Source organism: Sciurus carolinensis, chromosome 4 (assembly GCF_902686445.1).
Source record: "Sciurus carolinensis chromosome 4, mSciCar1.2, whole genome shotgun sequence".
NCBI lineage: Eukaryota > Metazoa > Chordata > Mammalia > Rodentia > Sciuridae > Sciurus > Sciurus carolinensis.
In genome coordinates this window covers 88,243,056-88,269,902 of record NC_062216.1, presented here as the reverse complement: position 1 = coordinate 88,269,902, position 26,847 = coordinate 88,243,056, and the positions used below count along the sequence as shown (strand labels likewise).

Genomic DNA, 26,847 nt, shown 5'->3' with positions numbered 1-26,847 from the left:
TACAGAGGAAGAAATCTGCTTCCTCTGTACTTAGTAGCAGTGATTCTTGGTAGGTATTTCTGAGATGTTCTAATTTACAGATACCTACTGAACTCTTGTGTACCTGGCCTGACTTCAACTGATACTCTGAACTTGGTTATTCTCTTTACCTATCTCCCTCTCCTTCACAACCTTACTTTCAGCACAGATTGCTTTGAAAAGTTTGCTACCGTCTTCTCTACCTTTGGTTCATGGTTTCCCACAAAAACAAAACAAACAACAACAACAAAATGGAGGTATCTACTATCTGTTAGGTACTTTAAATATATTGTCTGATTAAGTTCTCAAAACATTGCTGTAGGCTGTTGTTATCCCCATTTTACAGATGAGTATTTTGAAACTCGAAGAAGCTCTAACTTGCCCAAGTTCATACACCTAGAAAGTGGTGGAACTGAGATTCCTCCTGAAGTTTATCTGATTCCCAAGTTCACCTCCCCCAGATAAAGTTTCTCATTATTAATCCTCTGTTCCTTCTTGTTCCTCTCTGCTATCCATTAATCACAAAGAAGTACTTGCCACTTCCTTTTAACTATTATTCTGTATCTTGAAGAGAAAAATGTAGGTAAGATTGCTCAATACTCACCTGTAAAGCTACTTTCATGTAAAGTTCTGGATTATCAAGTTATACATGGTCAATTTATATCTCTGAGTGTATTTATTATGAATATTACTATTATTGTTGATGCAGCACAGTGTATCTAAAGTTGCATATGTTCACAGTGTATCTAAAGTTGCATATGTTCCCATACTGATTATGTATTTAGCATTGTTTCTTCAGGAATATTAGTAAGACACTAATCAGGTTATGCTAAGCATAATATAGAATAGGTAGATCCCAGGAACAAAATTAATTGTATTTCAAATGACTGACAACTGTACAGAAAAATGTTCAACATCTTTAGTAAGTAGGGAAATGCAAATCAAAATGTTAAGATGCATCTCACACCAGTTAGAATGGCAGTCATCAAAAATACAAATAATAATAAATGCTGGAGAGAATGTGGGGAGGAAAGAATACTTCTACACTGCCGGTGTGATTGTAAATTAGTACAACCACTATGGAAATCAGTATAGAAGATCCTCAAAAAACTAGGAATGGAACCACTATATGACTCAGATGTACTACTCCTTGGTATTTTTCCTAAAGAATTAAAGTTAGCATACTAGAGTGATACATATATACACGTGTTTATAGAGATACAATTCACAATAGCCAAATTATGGAACCAGCTTAGGTCATCAGTATGTCAACAGATGAATGGGTGAAGGAAATGTGGAATATATACACAATGGAGGTTATTCAAAAATAAAGAAGAATAAAATTATGTCATTCATAGGATAATAGATAGAACTTGTGAATTTTATATTAAGTGAAATAAGCCAGACTCAGAAAGTCAAGGGTTCTATGTTTTCTCTCATATGTAGAAACTAGAGAGAAAAAGAGAGAAATAAAAGGGGGGCGTGTTATGAAAATAGGAGGGAGACCAATAGAGTAGAGGAAGGGGACCAGGAGGAGGGAGGAAGAGAGAGGAAAGGGAAGTACTGGGGAAAGAAATTGACCAAATTATGTGCATGTATAAATATGTAACAACAAACCCACTATCTTGTATAATTATAATGTGCCAATAAAAATTATCTTCAAAATTAATTGTTACCAGTATGTAAATTTACCTAATGATGTCATCAAAAACATTTTTGATAACACTAAGTGCATTCATTCATTCATCAAGCATGAATTCAGTGCTCGCTCTATCCTGAGCACTATTCAATGTGCTAAATATAAAGCAGTAACCAAAATACTATGAAAACTACATTTTAAGGAAAGAAATATATATTAAAATTTATATTAATTATATTAATTAATTAATATAATTAAAATATAATTATATTTGCCCATTATTTATAATGGGCAAATATATATTAAAATTTCTCTTTTATTTATTTTTATTATTTTCAACAAATTTTTTCTACAGGTTTAATTTAGATCCAGAGTGTAAATGCACAGATGACAGACTCTGGGAGGCTCTAGAAATTGCCCAGCTGAAGAATATGGTCAAATCTCTACCAGGAGGTCTAGGTATATTTTCTAAATTGAACATTTACTTTTTCAATATGCAATTAATTCTACATGCTAGAATAACATAATTCTAGTGTTAAATTCTGTCTCATTCGTTAATGCTGAGTACTGAACCTAGGGCCTTGTTCATACTATGTACACACTTTACCACTAGGTTACACCCCCAGCCCAATGTTAAATCCTCTTATACTTAAAATAATCTACTGAAGGTCATTGGGACATTTTAAAATCTAGCGAGTGATTTTGCATAGAGTATATGAGGATGAACCTTAAAACAAATTCTGTTCCAGGTGAGCACTCCAAAATATTCCAATTAATATGTTTACCTCTTCTGTCTTCTCAGCACCACCACTTTAACCAGACATTTCCTTGTGCTCATTCCTGTTCAGGAACACTTATCTTCAGAAAATGGATAAATTATTTCAGAAGCTGTGAAGAGACCTTAACAACTCCTAGGAGAAGTTAATTTCTCCATGTTGGCAGCCATTTTCTTTGCTGCCAGCCTGGCATATCAGCTTTAGTTACATAACATAGTTTTCATCCTGTTTGAAGACATTATTTTGCATTATCTTGTTTTAGTACCAGTTTGGGCCATTGGTATAAGGAACAAAACATGAATTCAAATAATCACTGAAAACAACTCGTTCTCAGCAGTGGTATAATTTCTGACAAAGAATGACAATGAGATAAATGAAAGAATAACATGTTAATGAAACAACAGAGAATTCATATTGTCTCTAATTTATAAAACTGAACTTCTACAGTTACAGACTCTTGCGTCCTTAAAATCTGAACTAATTTAGGAAAGTTATAGGAAAATAATCATTTTTTTTGATATTCTAATTTTAATACACAATATGTAGTTGCCAAGCTGATTGTTTCATTTTGGATTCTTGTTTTTTTTTTTTTTTTTTTAGGAAGGTTTACTCAAAAACAATACATTTTTCTGAATTTAATTAAGTCCTAAGTAAAAGGATCCCAAAAACAAAAATCAGGACAGCCTGTTTTTAAGAAAAGTTTTATTGGCCTTGCTAGTGTCAGGTTGCAGGAATAATTTCAGAATTTTGGGTGAACTTTCCAATAATTATGCTTGATATCTCCTACCCCACCACCATGAATAGTTGGAAAGACAGACAATTAAAACTTTCTAATCCTCTTCACTAACATGAGAGCTGCACGCACCTACTTTAAATTGTGGCCATAGAGTTTTTGGGTTATGGTACAGCAAAAGCAACAAGGGGTTATTTTTATACCATGTAATTTACTGCACATTGTACTTATCATCTTAATAAAGATTACAACAATTGCTTAATGAAGGTCTGATTCAGGCCAGCTCTGATAAAGAACATTCATCATCCTGAGGATCATTCTTATTTATTATGTAAATTAAAATTTGGAATTTAAATGCACAGCCACTCAGGGGAAGCATAAGAATTTGATGTATTGAAGTAAAATAAATTGACATATGACTCAGGACCATACTAAAAAAGTATTTGAATTTTAATAAAAGAGATATTTTGGAAACAGAATTTTTCTTTAATTCATACTAGCAGTTTATGAAATATGGATAGAAATGAAAAAAAAGTAATAAAGCACAATGAGACATATTCAGTTATCCACACAGCAGTGTTTTATTAAGCTGCTGTCATCATACTGGAAATACACTGGCCAACAGAAACAAGCCCAGTCCTGTCCACTTGGTGGTTCCAGTCTACAAGGATGGAATGATGGAAAGAGAACTGGAATTGGCGTTGTGAATATTCTGTTTCTTATCAGGTTCTACATATTAGCTTGGACAAACCACTTCCTCTCTCTGGGCCTTAGATAATCATATTAAACAATCCTTTTATAGTAAATAATAATCCTCAAGGCCTTCTAGTCTTCAAAATGTTTAACAGTATTTTATATTTTTCTCTCAGTAGGTAATTCACCATATGTTGTCAAAATTAGGGATGACCTGCTGTGTGTGGTGATGCACACTTGTAATACCAGCTCTTCAGGAAGCTGAGGCAGGAGAATTACAAGTTCAAGGCCAACCTGGGCAACTTAGCAAGACCTGTCTCAAAATAAAATAAGAATGGTTCAGGGGTGTATCTTCGTGGTTAAGCACTTGCCTATCCCCTGCAAGGCCCTGGGTTCCATCCCCAGTATGACAGAAAAGAAAAGGAAAAGAAAAAATAGGATGACTTATTGCCATTTTCATTTTCCCAAGTGAAGTTCCACTTTGCCTTTCAGTAGGAAATACTTGCACCAGCACAAAGTGATACCAGCATGCGATGATGTGGCATGATTTGTTTTTGAATTACTTCTTTGTCTAAGGAAAATATTAATACCATTTATTTAATTAAATCTTTGCTTCTTCTTCTGACTCAGATGCAGTTGTCACTGAAGGTGGGGAGAATTTTAGTGTTGGACAGAGACAGTTATTTTGCCTGGCCAGGGCCTTTGTCCGCAAGAGCAGCATTCTCATTATGGATGAAGCAACGGCTTCCATTGACATGGCCACAGTGAGTGCATATCCAAACTTTGAAAATAATGAGTTGGAGAAATGTGCCTGAAAATTACAATACATTTTTTATTGGGTTCTGAATCCTCAATAGAGTTGTTTTATGTGATTTCTCGACCTCCTTGATCGACTGAGGCTCACACTGAGATTTATGAGAAAAGAGACATCACATATACTTTAAAGGGGTCATTGATTATATACATAAATAAATACACCTCACTTTTTTTTCTTAACATTTTTGTTTTGACATTTTATACATGTAGGAATGTTGTAAGGAAAGTAAAACAAAATTTCAGATACCCTTTACCCACATTCCTGATCTATTTTGTTTTGTTGCTTAGTTAATTATTTATTGACTTTTAGTTGGCACATAGTAATGGGGTATATGAATGAGTTTAATGGTCAATGTGATGCTTTGATCTGTGTATACATTATAGAAAGACTCAATCAAGCCAGTTAACATATCTGTAACCTCAGCAATTTATCATTTTCTTCATAGTGAGAATATAAAAAAAAATCTATCTTGGCAGTTTTGAAATATATCATACATTATGACTGACCATGGTCAACCACACAGTGTGATAGATCTCTACCACTTAATGATTATTATCAAAAAGACAAGAAATGGCAAGTGTTGGTGAGAATGTGGGAAAAAGGGAATCCTTATACACTGTTGGTGAGAATATAAATTAGTATAGTCATTTGGAAAGAGTAGAAGTTTCTTCAGAAAACTAAAAATAACTGGGTGTGGTAATGCAAGCTTGTAATCCCAGTGGCTCTGGAGGCTGAGACAGAAGGATCACAAGTTCAATGTTAGCCTCAGCAATTTAGCCAGGCCCTTAACAACTTAGGGAAACCCTGTCTCAAAATAAAAAAATAAAAAGGCTGGGGATATGGTTCAGTGCTCCTGAGTTCATTCCCTGGTACCAAAAAACAAAAAACAAAAAAACAACAAAAAAAAACCCACAAAAACAAATAAAACCCATAAAAATAGATATACAATATGATCCAGCAATCCTACTACTGAGTATATATATCCAAAGAAGTTTAAATCATTATGTCAAAGAGATATCTGCACTCCTGTGTCCATTTCAGCATTATCCACAATAGCCGACATACGAACATAACTAAGTGTCCATGATGATTGGGTAAAGATTATGTGACATATATAGATAGTGGAATACTATAAAACCTTTAAAAAGAAAGAAATTCTGTCATTTGTAAACAGATGGACCCAGAGGATGTATGCTAGGTGAATTACTGTATGATCACAGGAAGACAAATACTGTATGATATCACTATATATTAAATATAAAAACATTGATCTCTTAGAAAAAGAGCAAAAAAGGTTGTTACTAGAGGCCAGGGGCAAGGGAGAGGAAAGAATGGGGAAATGGAAGAGGAAGGAATGAGGAAATGGAAGGATACAGAGACTTTTTAGACTGGAGGAATGTTTTAGTGCTCTCTTGCACTGTATGGTGCCATCATTTTTTGATAAAGTTTCAAAACAGTAATTCTGGGGCTTGGCTGATGAGAGTACTGTACTGTATTCAAGAACTATGCTGTGGAAGTTCTAAAGTGCAAAATGTAAATCTTTTTTAATAGGCTATTGATAACCAAAACCAATCATTTTCTGAAGCAATTTGAAGAGCGATCTGCTAGGCCAGGATTAATAATGTCTAGAATTAATAATAGCTTTCCTCATATGCTTATAGTACAAAGCCAGAAACTTTTCCATTTCAAAGAAATTAGTTTTAGAAGTGTCAAATATTTCCAAGAAATATCTGTCTGGAAGGCTGTGATTGAGTGAGGACAGTGTCACATTGAACCACAGACTATGTGTTGAGTTAGCAATGAATGTCGTTCTTTTGGAAAGTTAACTTGATATTTAAAGTTTGACATCAGAAAGAGCATTGATAAAAAAAAATCCACAGTATCATGTAACTTTCTTGCTGAACACTTTAGATTGGGTGAAACTATCCAGCGAAGCAAAACGTTTTCAGGATTAAGAGCCAATTATAGATGAGATGCTATTTCATATTTTTCTATTAAATAAGACTAATCAAAGTACCTATCCAAAGTTATACGACCTCAAAGTGAACATGATTTAACGCAATAAAGTAGTCTCTAATCAAGTCATTTCTCTAAGCACAAGTATATCAAAATTGGTACTAATTACTAAGGATTTAAAATCTGGAAGGTTACTAGAAAGACAATACTACCACAACAGAAAGAAGAGAGCAACAGGAAGAAAATATGAATTAAGCAGCAGTAAAAGCCTATTGATTTGAAAAAGAATTCCTCCACAGTAAGATTTAGGTGAATCAAGTTTTCCTCTAGGAGAGAGATAAAATATTTACTCAGAACTTCTTTTAAAATATGATGATAATGCAGTTTGTTGTGGGAATAAATACAGCTTCTTTCTGAAATGTTGTGTTACAGGTCAAAAAATCCAAATTTTTTCCATTTTCTGACCAAAGTTTAACACCATTTTGAGGGTTTGCTTGGTTTTGATGCCTGAGAGGTTTAATTTTCCTCTTTGGAATCCCTGGCAATTAATAGTCTCTTCCGGTCGATCACTGAGCTTATCTGCATTTTGAAGACACCTCCAGAATCCAAGATGAGCCAGCTGCTGGGAACTGCTCCCTCCTACCTTCCACAGAAGAATCTGGGGACAGGACACTCACAAGGGGTGGGGCATGGTGGGATATTGTTCTTGGGGGCAAGATATTATGGCAAGAGAAAGTAGTCCCAAGAAAACTGACCCTTTATTTCTTAAATTATTTTGTCAGGAAAACATCTTGCAGAAAGTAGTGATGACAGCCTTTGCCGACCGAACTGTTGTCACCATCGCCGTGAGTACGGGAGATGGCTCGATTTACTCCTCCTGAGTTCTTATTCTAAGATGTCATGATCTTTAAACTTGTGCAGTTGAAATGTAATTCACGATGCATTATGTATTTCTCTGATGTTTCTGTATCTGTGCAAAAGGAGACAAAATATGTCTATATTTCAAAAGCTTTGTTCTTTTCCACGCTGTCTGCTCTACATAATGCTCCTGAGTTTCAGTGATAGGCTGTCCTAAATCTAAAGATTCCAGCAGATCATGGCCTGTGCTAATTCTATTTTCAATGATCTGATGGTTTGATGAGAAGTTTCAGGAACCAAATTCCTAAATTTAATTGCCAACTCTATTTCTACTTATTTATTCTTGATTTCTAGCTTTCTGTTCTTAATTTATCTATTTTTAAGAAGACAATGAGATAGAAGGGACAGGTAATTTCTCTGTTTTAGGTACCTCTAATCAAATGGAAGAGTTGTTTACATTCTTGTAATTCACGTTATAACTTACTTAACACAAGCCCATGGGTTTCTGTTTCTTCCTCTTTGCACGTGGGTGCATCCCTGCTTACTTTTAAGCTTAAAACTTAACAAGAACTATGTTTTAATGAGTTACTCAGACGTTTTCTTCCTGCTGATTCTTCTTTTCTTTCTATTTTTCTCTCCAGCACCGTGTCTCCTCTATTATGGATGCAGGCCTTGTGTTAGTCTTTTCTGAGGGTATTTTAGTGGAGTGTGACAGTGGTCCCAACTTACTCGCCCACAAGAATGGCCTCTTTTCTACTTTGGTGATGACCAACAAGTAAACCGTCATGATCTACTCACCAAGTATCCCATTCTCTGGTAGTTATCTTAGCAGTGTCCCCCATAAGGCAAGGCCAATGCAATGATTAAGGTGGACAACTGAGGGAGGGAACTAACTAACTACAGGATATTATTACTCAAAGCAGCTCAACCAAGTGCTTCTTTTATGTGCAGTACTGAAAAGGGGGCATGTATATGTGTTCAAATGTACATATTCAAGAGAATACTTATGAAACCACAAAATCAGATTCATCTCTATCCTTAGGACCAACTTCATTATTCCTTGAGGATGTTTTTGGGCATCCTTTAAAATACCATAGTAAAATACCAAGTAAAATCCTTACTTATCCTGAAGAATGTGTTGGTTAAAATGGTAACTTGAGTTTAGCTGCTGAGTAATGGGAATTGCATATAGAGTGCTTTCTATGCTTCCATTTTTATGAATAATGCATGGGAGAAAGAGCCCCCTCTGAGTGGCACTTTTTCAAGATGGCAGGAAATGGCTCTCCATCAGGGCCCAGGTAAAGAAAGACCCACTTCTCTCCTGTTCCCAGTGTGTTCTGTGGTTTCTCTGCCCTGAGGGAGAGTCACCCCATTAACTCATTCGCACTAAACTGTAAATGATTTCTGAGGTGAGAGAATTGACTAACTTGAACAATAGTTATTGAATATTTCAAGAATTTTCTTGTGGCTAGAGATGTGGCTCAATGGCAGAGTGCTTGCCTAGCATGCATGAGGCCCTGGGTTTGATCCCCATCACCACAAAAAATAAATAAATAAAAATAAAAAAGGAATTTCCTCACTGTAGAAAGTGAGGATATATTTGGGGAGAGAGATCTTGCCCCTATATGACTTGGGGGACGCTTACTCAAAAGACTAATTGTCTCTACTATGTGATGGATGGTCTCAGGTAGTCTATATCTGGAACATTATTTGAGAATAATTTGCATCTTTAACCAAAAAGTTATATCTTTTACCTGATTTCTATATTTACTGAACACGTCTATGACAATTACCTTTTATCCATTCTTCAAAATCTCCTGTGCAAAGTTGGCCACTAGGACACCTAGTGTTCCTCCATACATAAAGCTTCCAATAGTGCTGGGAAGAAGCATCACTGGAGGATTCTCCAGAGGACCAATTCCTCATAAAAAACTCATAAAAGAGAGAGTAGTAGCATACTTATGGTGACCTCCTTGCGAGAGTGATCCTCAGCTCTATTGCTCTGTTAATTTGGTTAACTGCCATTGAAAATTACAGAGTATCTTTAAAAAGATAATTTCCTCCAGCTTCTAAAAAGAAACTCTCACACACCAAAATAGTCCATAGTGTTTATTCATGAAAATGACTTCTTCTTCACTCTTTATTAGTTTCTCTGGAGTATTTTGGAAATTTCATCAACACTATTACAATTGACATTGTACTTTGTCACAAAAGAAAATAATTTGGATTAATGGAATAAACACCAGCAATATCTATTTCAGTTGGCCAGGATTTTTCAACTTTTTATTTAGTAAATATTATTTTAGAATATCAGCTTGATGTTGATAAGATTATACTTATGAATTTAGACATAAATCCATGTGTCATTGATTTAAACATCTATGATGTGATTATTGAAGAACTAATATCTCTTTGGAAAGAAAATGCATAGCAGATATTAAACAATTCATTAAAGTTATGTTTTTATTTTGTTTTGTTTTGTTTGTTTTCTGTTTTTGTTTTGGTACTAGGGATTGAACTCAGGGGTGCTTAACCACTAAGCCACATCTCCAACAGCTTTTTAGTTTTTATTTTGAGACAGCATCTCCCTAAATTATTTAGGGCCTCACTAAGTTGCTGAGGCTGGCTTGAACTCTTGAGCCTCCTGCCTCAGCCTCCCTAGCCTCTGGGATTATGGCATGCATCACCACACCTGGCTTGTTTTTTTTTTTTTTCCTAAATGCATGGGTATGCAAATGGCTCTGGTATGTTCTCAAAGATAAATAGACACTGTCCTCCAGGTTTTGGTACTTCCTAAGTACCACTTCAGTGAGTGGTAGCCTTGTCTATGGGTGATGAAACAGTAGGGCAGGTTGTCAGCTGTCTTCACTGTCATGCTGCATGTATGTGTTCCTTTTCCTTTCTAATCACGAGTCAACTCTGACTACTTGCTCTTCTGAGAACATCAACATTGAGACTACTCTATCTGCCTGGCCCAGGGCCTTTGCCTCTGGGTATGGCTTTAGATTGGACTTTGGATTGTTTAGGAGAAGGGAAGACTGTGCATCAGCTGAGTAGACAGTCTTTATAGTTTTGGAGTTCTGGACAGGAATGCCCATCAGCACTCTCATGTTCTGACTATCACATGGTAGCCACAGGCATGTGTCTATAGAGCATTTGAAATGTGGGTAGTATGAATTAAGAATTGCTTTAAGTGTAAAATACACACTGGATTTCAAAAACTTAGTACTAACAGAAGAGTGCAAAATATCTCATAAATAATTTTATATTGGTTACATGTCAAAATGATAATTTTTCCATATGTAGATTTAAAATATATTATTAAAATTACATTCACCTGCTTATTTTTACTTTTAAAATGTAACTTCTAGAAAAATTTTAAAACTAAAAGTGGTTCATGTTTAATTGGACAGCACTGATCTCAAGAGTAATGGCCCACCACACAGATTTTTCCCTTCTAAATTATAAAAAAGTAAATAATAGTAGCAGACATTTATTATTTGCTTATATGCACCAAGGTGCTGGGTTTGATACATGGATTATCTCATTTGATACTCATCATCTCTCTCCAAGACAGGTGTTATTATTACAAAAGTTAGTAGGCTGCTCAACATTGCACAAGTAACAGGTGGGAAGCCAAAATATGAGCCCGGTTTAAGGTCAGTGCCTGTGCTCTTAACCACAACACTAGTTGGGCAGGTGAATATTCCTCAGAGGTCCCAGATCCTCTGGGATGACTCTTTTTAGCATTTAATTATCTGACAAATGTTGGTTAGCTTACTCATACAGAGGCTCCACAAAAAAGATGACACAGATACCTTAGCTCCACTAAAGTTAATATGGCCCAAATGAAATCCAGTCATACTTGCTGACATATTAATAATGCTTTAATTAAGGGGGGAAAAGTCGGGGAAGAGGCCATGTTTCCTGCATTGTCTGGCATGCCAAAATAAATGTCCCCATATCATCTGTGAAATATGCATTTTCCATTCCTTTGTCTTGGGACCTGAAATTTGTAACAAATGCATGAATTGTTCTCATCCACAGCATCGGGTTCACACCATTCTGACGGCAGACCTGGTTATTGTGATGAAGAGAGGAAATATTTTAGAATATGACACTCCAGAAAGCCTCTTGGCCCGGGAAGATGGAGTATTTGCTTCTTTTGTTCGTGCAGACATGTGAAGGGGTGTCTAAAAATGACATGTGTGTGTTTAACAAGTCAGTCATAGTCTACTTGACCTTCATAGAGCGGCACCTTAAATTTTTACAAATTTCTGTATAAGAAAAGAAGCTGACATTCCTTTTTCCTGTTTTTGTCTAACAGTTTTCCAAGGTATCACTGCTTAATATGTTCATTACTGTATCTCTCCCTAATGGCAAGCCACGTTACCTTTAAGAATAGCAGGGTGTATTAAAACATATAAGCTACTTTAAGTGGTAAATCAACAGCTTGTTTTTCATAACTTTAAGTCTAGTAAATATTTCTCAAGCATAGAAGTTGCAATGAGTAGTCAATAATTATTACGCTCTTATTCCTTGTCGAGCCTCGAAATGTTATTCTAATAGAATAAAGGAAGGATACGTTTTCTGATGAAACATTCAAATTCATAATCTACTTTATGAGAATATCTTGTGTTCATTAACATAGTGATGCTTTTTTAACAGTACCTTTTTTCCCCTCTAAATAATTTTTGTCACCAAGAAGTTATCATATTTATAATAGTTCCATGAAGGCTATACCTGAAATCAAAAGAGCATGAAAAGAAAATCATAATTGGAAAATTAAACTCATTTCTATTCTTCTTTGTCCAGTAAGGAAAGAGTTCTTAAGGGATCAGGTATAACGTGCCTTTTTCAGACAGAACTTTAAAGAGTAAATTGGGTCAGTCCTTCAGTGGGAGGTCAAATATGCTTTCTGAAGAGTAATTCCTCATTAGTTCTTATGACCTGTACCTTAAAGTGCTACGTGATTCCAAGGAACACAGCCTTAATTGTCATACACCTGTGCCATACTTTAACCATATGGTAACCACAGGTGAACATTCCTTTAAGGTACCAGTATTCCCTACAAAACAGTTTGATGTCAGGGTGGAAATATCGCACACCTTGAAGTTCTATATACATAACAAGCGTCTACTTCTAGTTGGAAGATTTACCTCTGGACATGTATGCCACACATGTATCCATTTGCTCATACTCTAATTTTAATGTGTATGTAAAGAATACATCAAAAGTTGATAGCCTATTATTTGTTTTGCTTAAATGGAAATTATAAACTCTAAATTACTGAAAGTTGTCATCACTGTTATGCTCACAACCACATTTGCCTAACATAATTCTGTACCCATTCCATATAAATATTATTGATTTTCATAAGACCCATATACACTGTACTATCTTGAAAACTTCTAATTGACAGGAAAAGAAATTGTGCTCCCTCTCCATAGCTCTTGTGTTCCATTTATTGCACTGTTAACTCTTTAAATATTTATCATGCTTATGTATCAGAATATGTCACTACACTTTTACCTGAGTATAGAACCCTAATGTTATAAAAAATGTCATCTCCCAGGATAGACAACAATAGTCCATGTTATTTAGCTTAAATTGCTTCTCTTTGTTGTATGTATAAAACTTAATTGGGCGGCTAGGGTTGTAGCTCAGTGGTAGAGCACTTGCCTAGCATGTGTGAGGAACTGGTTTTGATTCTCACACTACATGTAAATAAACAAGTAAAAAAGTTTCATTGACAACTAAAAAAACTATTTTTTAAAACTTAATTAGAAGAAAATAATATTGCTTTCCAAAAGCTACACAAAACAGAATTGGTACCTCTAAATTCAATCTTGGGAAAATATTTTCTAACATTTCAATCAATCTAAAATATGGCTAGTGTGACAATGTTTTATAGAGATGAATATACATGATGTGCTTGTTACCAAGTTATACCTTATTGTTACAGAGAAGTAGGTTTTCACCTATAGAAATAATCCCTTCTGATACTTCTAAAATATACTGTTAAAGGCAGCCAGGTCAGTGAGAGCAAATCCATTACACTAATGGAATCACAGTTGCCATTCTTACACCAAAGTGACTTTTGGTCTCCTCATCACTTTTACTTACTTAAGTTGAGTAAATGTTTAATTGTTTACAAAACTAAATTGACTGAATAAAGTCAAGGATGATGCTTTCAATCAGTTAATCATTTCTGATATCATGTATTATCTACTGACTATAGAAATGACTCATCTTAAAGTAATTTTTGCTATGTGAATACGTATTTATAAAAGAAGACCAGCTTGACCCTATTAGATTTTACATTTACGGTTTTTATATTTGACTAACCAAATCAACTTTTAGGAATTTTAATTCCTTAATGTTTGTAAAAAGCAATAAATTCACAAAGCTTTATATTAGTGTAACAGGATAACTGTTGTCATGAAAAGATATTTCTCTTAAAGGATTGTGCACTGCCCACTTTTATACTACTATTCATGACCTATTTAGCTCTAGATTAGATACTAGAAGACACAAGGAATGGGTACATGAATTCTGGGACCATGTCTTGTTTGTCTTTGTGCTCTTGGTACTAAATACTAAGCCTAACCCAAAAGAAGCCCTAATAAATAAAGTTGATTGACTCATTGATTCATTTTACTGCTAGCCATGTGCTAATAACTATGGGTTATTCTCTTTGATTTTCTGTGCTGTTTATTCTACTATTTATTCTCTATAATATATGAAATGTTTATTCTCTACAATAAAGGTGTTTATTCTCTATAATATATGAAAGCACTGGTTTGCATTACATAATAAATTACTCCTTTCATTTGCTCAGTTTAAACAGGGTGGTTTCTCTTGCACTTATAATTCCACTGGGTATCAACCAAGGTTAAACAATGAATGTAAATCAACCCATTCACAGGACAGTACCTGGCTCTGCTTTAATGACTTTGTTTCACATTTTCAAGAATCACACATTCTATTACATTTATAAATAGACTTTAGGGATGTTTTCATTAATGGAACAGCAACATTAATAATTTTTTTACATCTCTAATTAAATAGCTCAATGTCTAAACATTTCCCCAGGGTTTATTGACCAATTTTTATGGTTTTCTTCCAATATATCTTTTATCACTTATGTTTGTAACAGTCTTTGGAGGTCTGTGATTTATAGTACTGCAATAAATCCCTAGTGACCCATTATCAAAGTTAATTGCAATTTTCTAATCTTAGCCTTTTAGCATAAGAAACAATAGCCAGGGGGTATATCCTAGTACTTGTTTTTTTCTTTAGTAACCACATATCAACTTGATATTTATGTCATTTCCTCAAGCATTAATAGGATTTACCTGGTCAAACTCAACAATTAAAGAGTTTCTGTCAGCTGGGCGTACATGCCTATAATCCCCACTGCTCCGGAGTCTGAGGCAGGAGGATAGAAAGTTCAAAGCCAGCCTCAGCAACTTAGCAAGAACCCCTCCCCTCCATAAAAAGGTGTGTGTATACATACACACACACACACACATGGTTGGGGATGTGACTCAGTGTCTACCCAGCCCTGAGTTCAATCCCAGGTAGTACCAGAAAAAAGAAAAAAGAAAAAAAAATGCTTCTGTCAAATTTTGAGCAACTACTTATGGATGAGATTTAAAATTAACCGAGTTTGGGGATCAAACTCAGTCATCACACTAGGTTTTCTTTGTTATGCATAATATGGAGCCTTAAAATACTAAAAGTGATTTCCACATGCTTCCTATCTTTGCTGACATTACTCAATCCCAAATTGCTAAAACAAATTTCTCAGTGTCATAGAATGAATTGCCTTGGTTCAAAATAAGGGAAATCTTGTTGAGTGAACTGAATCGTCATCGAAAAGATATCAGTAGAAACTCGAAACACCATTTTCTTTTAAATGATCACTTAATTGGCAGTAAGTCATCTAAGGATGAGTGTTTTCCACCAAGATGCAGTGTTTTGTTTGTCCACATTGGATTTAGGTGTTGAATCATTTTCATATTCTGCTGAGTTTGAGTTTGTATCTTCAAACATTATTAACATGCAAAAGTGACCACTTTGGGGAGGATCACACTAGGGCTATTCACAGTCTGGAAGGAGGTAAGTTGTCAGCCATGATTATTCTCCTTTCTACTTCCACATTTGTTCTGCAGGCATCATCACTGATTATGAAGGTTGGTGTATTTATTCTACATGTCTATTACCTAAGAGGTAAATTACTGCTTTTTCTATGAGTAGTGGCAAATTGCCATTAGCCACTCACACTAAGGTCGTCAATGCACTATTTCTATGATGACAAAGATCAAAGGCGCTGTCTCTGTATTGGAATCTAGAAAAATCAGAATTATCAGGGCTCTGAGAGTGAGGTCTGGGTCAAATCTAAGGATCTGGCTAGGGACAATCTACTTCTTCAATTTCATCTGTCTCTAGTTTCTCTTTTCTTCTGCCCTTTTCCTATCTCTGCCTGCCTCTTTTTCATCTTGTACACATCCTGTATGAATGACCCCCATCTCTGAGACTAAGTCTTGTAGATCTAGACCCACAGCTATCTCCATTTCTCAGATTATCTGTTTCAAAGTATTAAACAAGTAATCTACTCTATCCAGTTCATCTTTTTTCAGAACTAGACAACTCTGCATCAGATCACCTTGGAGCAAGGAAGGAACTAAAACATAAAAGAACTGTGGCCAGGTAGTATATGCCAATTCAAAGTAATTTTGTGCTAGAAATCCCAAATCACAGCCAGTGGTTTCAGGAAAAGGGTGATGAGATTGTGCTGGCTACTGACTCTTTTTTCTCTGTAGGGAGGAATAGGAGAGAAAACCATTCTTCTATCACATGAGCACTAAAATGAGCTGCTTGACTAAAACTCATGACCATTTTTATGTTCCCCCACCCTACCTTTGCTCCAGAGCGAGGGGAAATCCACAGAAGGATGCAATTTTCTTTTAAAACACGAAAACAAAACAAAAATCTCCTGCCATGAGCAATTACCTCCAAATATTGACTTTCTAAGCCCAAGTTTTATTTCCCTATGGAAATGACTGCATAATATACAGCCTCGGAGGCATTTTCTCACACCACCCATTCAAAACAAACAGTAACCCCCAACTGGAATTGCACTCACCCACCCATTTCAGGATCCTTGACACACATGACTATATGCTTATTTCACTTCTCCTGAGTGACCTTCAATCTCAGACCCTTAAAAATGTGAAACATTTGCCTTGGGCACTGTGTCTCCTATGTCCTGGCAAACTGAAAAAAGAAAATGATGAAAGGCAGTGATTAGGGGTGATAAGCTTTCCTCTGAAAGTAGGAGCTTCTCTTCTTTGTTCCTACTTGACTGAGCTTCTAGCACATATCCCATGCAATAAAATATATTGAAAACACAAGGCTTCTAGGCCTTTGGCCAAAAATGTAGGGAAAAAATTAGCAAGCCTAATATTCCATGGGAAATTCTTGGCTTAAATAATATTTTAATAAAGCTTAGTTTTAGTGTGCCAATAAAGCATAGAGATGACATAATGATTTATGATTTAAATATCATATAATCTCTGTAATGTCTAGTACCATCTTGTATCAAACAACATGAGAGAAGTAAAATCACTGGGGAAAAAAGAACCTTTGTAAAAACAGTTCAGATATTAATGGAATACATATTTACATAAACTATCTCATTAAAAATTTGCTGTAGGGATGATAGTAGTTAACATGTATTGAGCACATATGATATGAACACTACAAGTACAATTTCAATCTTGTAAAACAATTCTGAGATGCTAAGTGAAATATCAGTCCTGAAGAACCAAAGGCCAAATATTCTTTCTGATATGTGGCTGCTAACCCACAATGGTGGCAGGGAGGGAAGAATAGAAATACTTTGGATTAGACAAAGGGGAATGACAGGAAAGAAGTGGGGGATGAAAATAGGAAAGACGGTAGAATGAATCGAATATAACTTTCCTGTGTTCATATGTGAATAGATAACCGGTGTAGCTCCATGTAATGTACAACCATAGAATGGGAAGTTATACTCCATGTATGTACAATATATCACAAAGTACATTATACTGTCATGTATAACTAAAAAGAATAATTTTATTTTTAAATCTTATGAGATAAATACTATTATCCACATTTTGTAATTGGGGCTCAGAGAAACAAATTTGCCCAAGATTTAGTGAAACTGAGATGCAGATTCAGGCAATTTGATTTCATATCCTACATGCTACACCGTGTGATACACTGAACTAAAGATTAAATTAGTGAGTCGATTCACTTGTCTTAAGAATAAATGGTCTGCTGGTATGTGATATATAATAAAAAATAATTATGTGAGTCTATATGGAATACTACTGAAAAGGGAACTGGACCAGGAATTATAAGACCTGAGTTTAGTCCTGGTTCTCTTACATCTTATAGATAAAGCCATGAATTTATCAGTTAAAGGCAGAGACTCAGTCTCCTCATATGTAAAAAGGAGAACTAAAAGACATGAAACAACCACCCACTGGTCTCACTGAATTTTTATCAATTTCAAATGTTGGCAAAAGGACTATATGATTTGAAAATCATGTCCAGTGTGAAATATTGAGAACTCAGGACGACATGTATCACATTTTAGTGGGTACTATAGGATATGTTCTTTTAATTACAAAATAATTTTTTTCTTTAAAAACAAATTGATAATCCAATTTTGCAATGGTAAGATTATATATTAAAGATGAGGGAATCTATAAAAATGGATCCAGAATATTGATATCTCTGTTGTTCTGAAAGGGCTAATGCAGAATCAATGTGTTAGGTATTCTACTCAAGTTTTTCACTGTTGTGACAAAAAGACTTAACAAGAACAATATTAGAGTAGGAAAAGTTTATTTGGGGCTCACAATTTCAGATGTCTCAGTCCACAGGTTGCTGATTCCATTGCTCTGGGCCTGAGGTGAGGCAGAACATCATGGCAGAAGAGTATGACCAGGAAAAGCAGCTCAGACATGGCTATGAGGAAGCAGAGAGGGCTTTGTTCACCAGGGATAAAATATATACCCTCGAAGGCACACCCCAGGTGTCCTGCCTCTTCTAGCCACACCTTACCTGTGCTACAGTTACCATCCTGTTAATCCATTCAAACAAATGAATGCACTGATTAGATTAAGGCTCTCATAACCCAGTCATTTCACCTCTAAATGTTCTTGCATTGTCTCACACATGAGCTTTTGGGGGGTTACCTCATATCTAAACCCTTACGTTGGGGTAAAACCTAGATTCCCAACAATAAAATTAACTCTTATTCAAAATTAAAGCCACAAGAGAAAAATAAGCCACTATGGTTTGGAGAAAGATACAAACCAAATAGGAATGTTATCATGAGAACTATAAATAATAACCTACAAGAGATTTTAAAGTATATGTTTGCCAATAAGCATGAGTAAATGTGCTCAATATTATTATTCTCCACACTGTAAATAAAAACAACTACCTACCCACCAAAATGGCTAAAACAGCACAGATTGACAATATTAAGTGTGATGAGAGTGGAATTCTAATCCACTATGGAAGGAAGTGTGAGTGGCACGGCCAGTATGGAAAACTGGAAGTTTCTGCCATGGCTAACTGTGTGCCTACACCAGGATTCAACATTTCTACTTCTGGGCTTGTATCCAAGAACTGAATTCATGTATCTGAGAAATGAATGGCTATGACCACATAAGGGCTTGTACAGAAATGTCCATAGCAGCTTTTTACATAAGAGTCAAAGAAACAAAACAGCCTGCGTACATGGTGTTACATTAACATAGTAAGCTGCTATGACTGGTATATAAAACAACTTGGACAGATCTCACAGACCATGTTGAGCGAAAGAAGGCAGAAGCTGCAGAGACCTACCGTGGGATTCCATGCATACATAACTCAAGAACAAGAGACCCAAGCTGACGATAAACTAAATCACACTTGGGGAAGCTCTGGCAGGGAATGGTTGCTCTCAGGGAAGGGGTAAACTTGACCTGCAATCTGTGTGGTGATTGCACAATTGAACATATAGATTTTTTAAAGGTGATTTAAAAGAGTACATTAATTTAAAATAGCTAAATAGACTTTCTAGAAAAGAAAAAAATCACTAAAACTTTAATTAAAATTTCAATGGATAGGTTAAACAACAATTAAGTATATATGACGCTTCCCAATTCTTCCATTGGAAACATCTAGAATACAGTACAGTATAAGCAGATAGAAAATATGCAACTATCAGAGACATGGAAGATAAAATGAGAAGGCCAGAAGTACACAACCCTGTGGGGGTGAGTACAGGTAGAAGGAGGGTTCAAAGAGTCTATTCCTAAATATTCAGACTTAGACGCCAATAAAATTATTGCAAACTTTCAAGAAATAGATAATCCCTATTCTATTTAAACTAGTTTAATCCAAGGAAAAAGAGCATGTATCAATTTCTTTTACAAAGACTCATGACATTTACCCAAACCAGAAAGGATTCAGACCAAATTCACTTATAAATACTTTTTCAAAAATTCTAAACACAGCGGCTTGGGAAGCTGAGGTACTTAGCCACTTAGTGAGGTACTTAGCAACTGTCTCTAAATAAAATATAAAAAAGGACTGGGGATGTGGTTCAGTGGTTAAGCACCCCTGGGTTCCATCCTTACTACCCAAAACAGGACAAAACAACAACAACAACAAAATTCAAAATAAATTTCTTTTTAGGAAAAAAAGACCCATTATATTAAAATAATAGATCACATGACCAAGTGGAGTTTATTTCCAATGTAAAGATAGTCAGCATTTTTGTAATCTAGTGATTTAATTCATATTAACTGACCAAAGAAGAAAAAAAATCACTTGAATAGGTGCTAAAAGGCATTGTATAATTCATTGTTCACTGATTTAAAAAATAGAGAAGTAGAAAAACGTGCTACCTCAAAATGACAAATGTGTCATTTATTTATTCTGGAAGCATTTTATTAAAATCACTAAAAAGAAAAGCATTCCTATTATCATTATTATTTTCCACTGATCTAAAAATGCTAAAAAATACCAAGAAAAATATAAAAATTATACATAATAGACTAATTGCAGAATATTATTTTAGAACAGTTTATGTTTTAGATGTCCCAGGCATGTGCTGTACCTTTTACATACTCAATTTTTCAAATCTATTTATACAACTCTGAGAGGTAGATGTTAGCATCTTCATTTACACAAGGAGGAAACTGAGGTTCAGAAGGATTACATATGTTGTTCAAAGCCACAACCTAGTAAATGAAAAAACTCATATTTGATCCCAAATTTTTCTTAATCTAAAGTTCTATGAACTTCAGCAGAAAGTTAAGGTACGTCTCATGCAGTTTTCATAATTTCTCAATTTTTTAAAAAAAAATCAACTTTCAAATATATGGTACATTTTTTAAAATTGAATTTAAAACATACAATAAATTTCTATAAAAATTTCTATAAGTGTACAGAGATCATTTTGTTACCCCATTTATTCTGACAATAAGACAATTTGACCCAATTAAATTAGCAAAAAAAAAAAAAAAAAAAAAAAAAACAACTCAACTATTTAATTTCAGCATGAACCTGTTGAGAAAAAATGACCTGGTGATAGCTTTTTTGGCACATATAATATAGTTTTTACCTAAAGGGAAATACAGATCTTTATCAGAAGGGGAAAAAGAAGAATTCCTGACTTCATTAGACCCAACAAGTATAATCTCTTCTGCAGCTGGCATTTTTGAAAGGTGTCAATAAGGAGCCACTATACAGACACCAATGGATCAGAATGTCTTTGGGAATTTCTCTTCCCCTAAGAGCTAAAATGTTTCTAGAGCAGAATAGATACCAGGCTCATACAAACTTAGCTTTCTTTGGCACTAGAATATCAAGGCACAATTTTAAACACTGGAAAAAACAACAGTGACAATAGCTATCCCTCATTTTCTCCTGGGAGGGCCCTACCAACTTTATTTATAACTAGCATTTTACAACCTACCAGTAGAAAATAATTACCATGGATACTCTCCTTGACTGAAGGAACCTCTTTGCTCTTGGAGACAGTTTTCCTGTAAAACAGAAGTGTTGATTTCTGGATCCTTGTTTCATTACCAGGACCTTGGTTCACTCCTTTATAGGCCCCCATGCCTTGATTAAACTTAAGAATCGAGGAGACACCAGTGTTGTTTAGTGAATATTCTGAAGTTTCTTAAGTTCTCAAATATAATACTCAAGTCTAGAAAGTGATATTATTATGTATTTTATTTTCTTAGTCTTAGATGAGGAAAAGAGTTAAAAAATAGGAATATTCGGGTTACACTTTCACCCCTTTCCACTCCAACCTCCTGCTCTCAGACCTTTGTGACCATCACCAAACCCAAACTTCACATACTAATAACAGATGACATTTATTAAGTACTTATTACAGGCCTGGCACTATTCTAGGTCTAGTCTTGCCCTTTGTATTAGTCTGTTTTGTTGTTGTTGTTGTTGTTGTTGTTGTTATTGTTTTGTTTTGTTATAATAAAATACCTGAAACTAAGTACTTCACAAAGCTAAGAGACTTATTTGGCTTACAGTTCAGGAGGCTGAAAACAGAAGATCAGGCACCTTGGTTCAGTCTCTGGTGAGGACTTCCTAGCAGATGCCACCATGGTGAAAGCATGTGGAAGAAGAAGAGATCACATTGTGAGCAAGAAGTCAAAGAGGTCCAGACAGGATGCTTGCTCTTTTTTAACACCCCATTCTCTTGGAAACTAACGTCTCAGGACCAGCATTAATCCTTCTGAGAGCTATGCCCTCATGGCCTAATTAGCCTCCAGTAGGCCCCACCTCTTAGACTCCACCACTCTCACACTGCCACACCAGAGAACAAGTTTCTAACATGTGAACCTCTCCTTGGAGGACACACTCAAATCATATCCTGGCTATAGTACCTTCATAATAATTTTATAAGTTTCTCATTCCCAGGTGGGCAAGAGAATTTCTCTGGTAATCTGTTTTATTATATTGGGAGAATTTACACTTTTTTACTAAAGATATTTTCATGTATGGGCCAAAGATTTTATATCTTATTCTATCTTTGTTCAACAAAAGCTCAGGGGAGAATAAAATAATATTTCCAGGCATTTTCCATGAAATTGGACAATGGATGAATAATTATCCCTTAAAACTATTGTCCAGTGTGCAAAGCCTGATACGGGATCAGATGTTCTGAGTTTGTCATAGCTTCCAACTACTAGGTAGGTGATTTTTGATAAGTCAGTTCACTACACTCCAATCAAGGCATATGTAAAATGGGGGAAGTAACCTAATTCTCATGCAACTGCCTCAAGAATTAGGTCAATGATTTTTATAATGTAGTACCAGCAGACTATCATCATTCATTAAGTAAATGGAAGAATGGATGGATCAGTGAATGCACTTCCCAGTTTTCCTGATCTTCTGTCTTTCCTTGTCTCCATTCATGACAATGTTCTTCAAACATATCAAACTATTTCCTGCTTCAATGCATTTACACATGTTCTTGGGCTCCCTAAACCCAGGTAAATAACCAGACTGATTCTTTATAAATTTTTTTAAATTTATTTTTATTATAAACAAATGGCATACATCTTGTTTCTGTTTGTACATGAAGAAGAGGAATACCATTTGTGCAATCATACATTTAGATACGGTAATAGTTTTTGATTCATTCTGTTATTTTTTTCCTTCCCCCGACTCCCTTTATAAATCTTAAGACTACTGATTATTACATCCTGTATTAGTTCTCTACCTGATTGTTAACAACTTTATCCCCAAAAATGCTTTGGAGCAGAAGGCATTTTGCTTTATTCACCTGGATGCAAATTCAAGGGTAGTGATTATTACTAATGGTCCCCTTTATGACCTTGCTGATTCATACCTGTGAGCTCTTTGAGCTGAACATGCAAACTGGATGGAGGTCTTTTACTTTAGTAGTTCTGATGGATATCTTTGAAAAGATGGAATGATTGAATTTAAAGGGGAGAAATACTATTTTTTGTAAACAAATATAAGCAATGTTCTCTGAACTTATTGGAACAGATAACTAGGAAGAGTTATACTATCATTCCCAATTCATGATAACTCCAAAAAAAGTGAGTTTATAACATGTTGTTTTGATTACTAGTTTATGTAACAGTTTTATTAAGCTGATTCCAAAGCAATATGTTCCAAAGTGGTTTATATGAGGACACTAATAAATGCAGCATCCCAAGCAAATAGACCAACCAATATTTGGACTGATAACATGAATCATTTCCATTGTCATTTGGAAGACTCTCCAAATTCTTAAGTCTCATATGGCTCAGAAAATCCAAGAGTTCAAAAGTCAAGTCAAAGGCAAAGTCAACAAATACAGAAACTTCACCCTTGATCTCAAGAGTAATTTCAAAGACTTCACTGGTTTGCATTTGGTAATCAAAGCAGCAGAGAGCTGAGAAAATCAGCCCAATTACTTTCTCCACTTGTCTGAAAGCACCCAATAAGCATAGTTTCTTAGGGGAATGAGAATTTTAGAAATCTCTTTATTCCCAAATAAAATCCTCATAGGGTCAACAAGAAACTTGATAGAGGCTGACTTACAAGTGAACTGATATCCTTGAATTCCTTCCCAGTCAAATAGATTTATTTGGTAAGCAACACGAGCAGATTATAACTGCTGAATTAAAAAAATATAATATTTAAACAAAGTCATCTCTGTTCTAAACTTATTACTTGTATTTTTTTAGGAGTTGTGCACAAATTAATCCTCACCCCTAAAAGAACAATTAGGAAGATAATCAGTTATGAAAACACACAGAACTTTTAGTGACAATAGCAAAATAATGATTAAATAAATAAACCAATAAAATAAATCTAAGTAGTAATTGTGTCCTTGATAAATTAATTGATTCCCTTTGCCTATTTCTCACCAAGGGGAAATGCAATATTTGCTATTTGGACAATAAATGAGAAACGGAAGAACGAAAGGGGAAAGTTAGGGATCAGTTAATAATAAACATTTATTGAGCACCTATTGTGTGTCCAGGAAGACTCTGGGGAATAGAAGTGTGCCTCCATTAACTCAAAATCAAGTTGTAAAGAGTCACATAACCAGCAAATGCCAAACAAAAATTTAGTATTACTGACTTGGAATCATTAAGGATGATGCTAATGAAGGGAAGAATGGATAGTTTGAGGGGAAAAGAATGATAAGGTAAAGAAAGAAGGGAGAGGTGATGAATAAGGGAATCTTTGTGGACAGGGACAGTCATAAACCCCCAAAACTTCCATATTTCAAATTTTTCATGTGAGTTCTAAGAAATCATAGCAAAACAGTGTTAATCAACTTTCTGTTGCTGTGACAAAATACCTGAGAAAAACAACTTAAAGGAGAAAAGATTAATTCTGGTTCACAGTTTTTTAGAGGTTTCCTTCCATAGTTAGCTGGCTCCATCGTTTCTGGGACTGAAGTGAGGCAGACATCATGGTAGAAGGGTATGGCAGAAGAAAGCTGCTCAGCTCATGGCAGCCCAAGGCAGAGAGAGAGAGAGGGTGGGGGAAAGAATATAGTCCCCAAGGGCACACCCACAAAGACCCACTCCCTCTAACTAGGTCCCACCTCCTGAATAGTCCATTCAGCTACAAATCCCTTATTGGATTAGTAGTCCATTGAGGAGGTCAGCCCTCTTGCTCCAACCACTTCCACAAATCCTGGCCTCCGAACATTCTTGCATTGGGAATCAAGACTTCCCACATGAGCCTTCGAGGGACATTTCATATCTGAACCATAACAGAAACCATGAAGGGAGAAGAGAGGAAAGAGTAAATGTAACAAAGTAATACCATGTTTGAAGTACTTTTCCTTCTTTCCTTCATTGACAAATATTATTGAGTTCTACTAGAATAGGCTACCAGCAATTCCAGACCCGGGCTTGTGGTGATAACAATAAACAATGCACCCAATGCAGAAAATCTGGTCAAAGGAAAAAAATATATACTGTTTAAGGAAAAATGTCAGTAGGAAATGAAAAGAGAAAAGAAAATCTGTAATATTTTTATAGTACACATTCTTCACTTTTTTCCTGAATGGGCTATATTTATTTTTAGGTCTCTTATTGACAAAAACTTATATATTAATTTCTTAAATATGACATTTATTTTGTATCCATCCTTATTTTGAATTAAAATCAATCTAAATTATTGATATTGATTATTATTGGTTAATAACTTGTTATACTTGACAAAACAAGTCAAAACTTACTTAAAATGGAATGCTTGGAAGAATATATCTCATTGGAAAAAAACTGAGTCTGAATGTGTTATAGCAAGAGAACAGAATTTTCAGAGGATTCAGATACGGATTTAACTGTTACAAATCTCATAATCCTCTGCTGTTCACTTCTTCTTGTACCAATTTTTTTACCATTTCTCCATCACCACTATCTTACATGCAGTTGCCTCTGACTTTTCCCTTCCCCACATTGACTCTGTATACCTGAAATGTCACCCACTGACTACCTATCAACCCCAGGACTCATTTCTTCTCTAATTAATATAATAGTTTCCAGTGTCCCCTTCTGCGAGTCATAGAATTTGAGGCCCCAGGATTGGAATTCCACTTGGAAAGGCAACACTTAAATCCTCACTTCTTGATCAGTTCTCCTAAATTGGGCTCTTACTATTTTGCACTCTGATTGAAATCCTTCCTAGTTCACTACATACTGAAGACTGTTCAGGCTCCTTCCATTGAGCACTTGGGCTGTTATTATTTTTTTCAAGGTTCCAACATGCTTTTTTGATCTTATGTTTTTCTTTCATTGATTCAAAAACAATTTTGAGCACCTCTGTACTTTGAACTGTACAAGAAGTTTGATAGGGTGAAGAGGTGTGGGAGTGGAGGGAGTGGGACAAATAAATGATAATTTGTTTTGTCTTTAAAATGTTAGTGACAGAGGCTGCCCAGGAAACCTTGAACTCCAGCATGACTTGACTCCGTCATCAATGCTGACTAAATTAGTTTCTGTCACTACAACGTGGCCCACTCTTGTTCCTACCTCGTGGACATGCTTCCCTTGTCCTTTGCAGTATTCCCCAAATATGCCTAGATCACATGCCAAATAATAATGAAGTTGCCCTTAGTCTCTTTGCCCTAAATATCTCCCATTTCAATTCCCATGGCACTTTGTTATATATCTTTTTTTTTTCATTTTAATTACATCCTCATTTGTATCAAGAGTTTATTATCAATATCTTGTCTCTTTTACAATGGTCTGCCTCTTAAAATAAGCAAATATGACACATTTATGTATTATTTATATTT

At 35.2% G+C, this 26,847-nt stretch overlaps 1 protein-coding gene across 12 annotated transcripts in view; it reads left to right on the top strand.

The window, feature by feature from the left end:
- Abcc9 (ATP binding cassette subfamily C member 9) overlaps nucleotides 1–14,326 on the top strand; it is a 137,471-nt gene extending 123,145 nt beyond the window's left edge. For 8 of the 12 annotated variants that reach the window (XM_047549216.1, XM_047549219.1, XM_047549220.1 and 5 more), the window contains 5 exons: nucleotides 2,013–2,116; nucleotides 4,490–4,623; nucleotides 7,415–7,477; nucleotides 8,132–8,306; nucleotides 11,538–11,676. In XM_047549216.1, the coding sequence (XP_047405172.1) occupies nucleotides 2,013–2,116; nucleotides 4,490–4,623; nucleotides 7,415–7,477; nucleotides 8,132–8,269 (439 nt within the window). In that variant the 3' untranslated portion in view covers nucleotides 8,270–8,306; nucleotides 11,538–11,676. Of the gene's footprint in view, nucleotides 1–2,012; nucleotides 2,117–4,489; nucleotides 4,624–7,414; nucleotides 7,482–8,131; nucleotides 8,307–11,537 lie in introns of all 12 variants that reach the window. The other 4 variants (XM_047549224.1, XM_047549221.1, XM_047549214.1 and 1 more) reach the window with 2 other exon arrangements.
- Nucleotides 14,327–26,847: the final 12,521 nt, after the last annotated feature.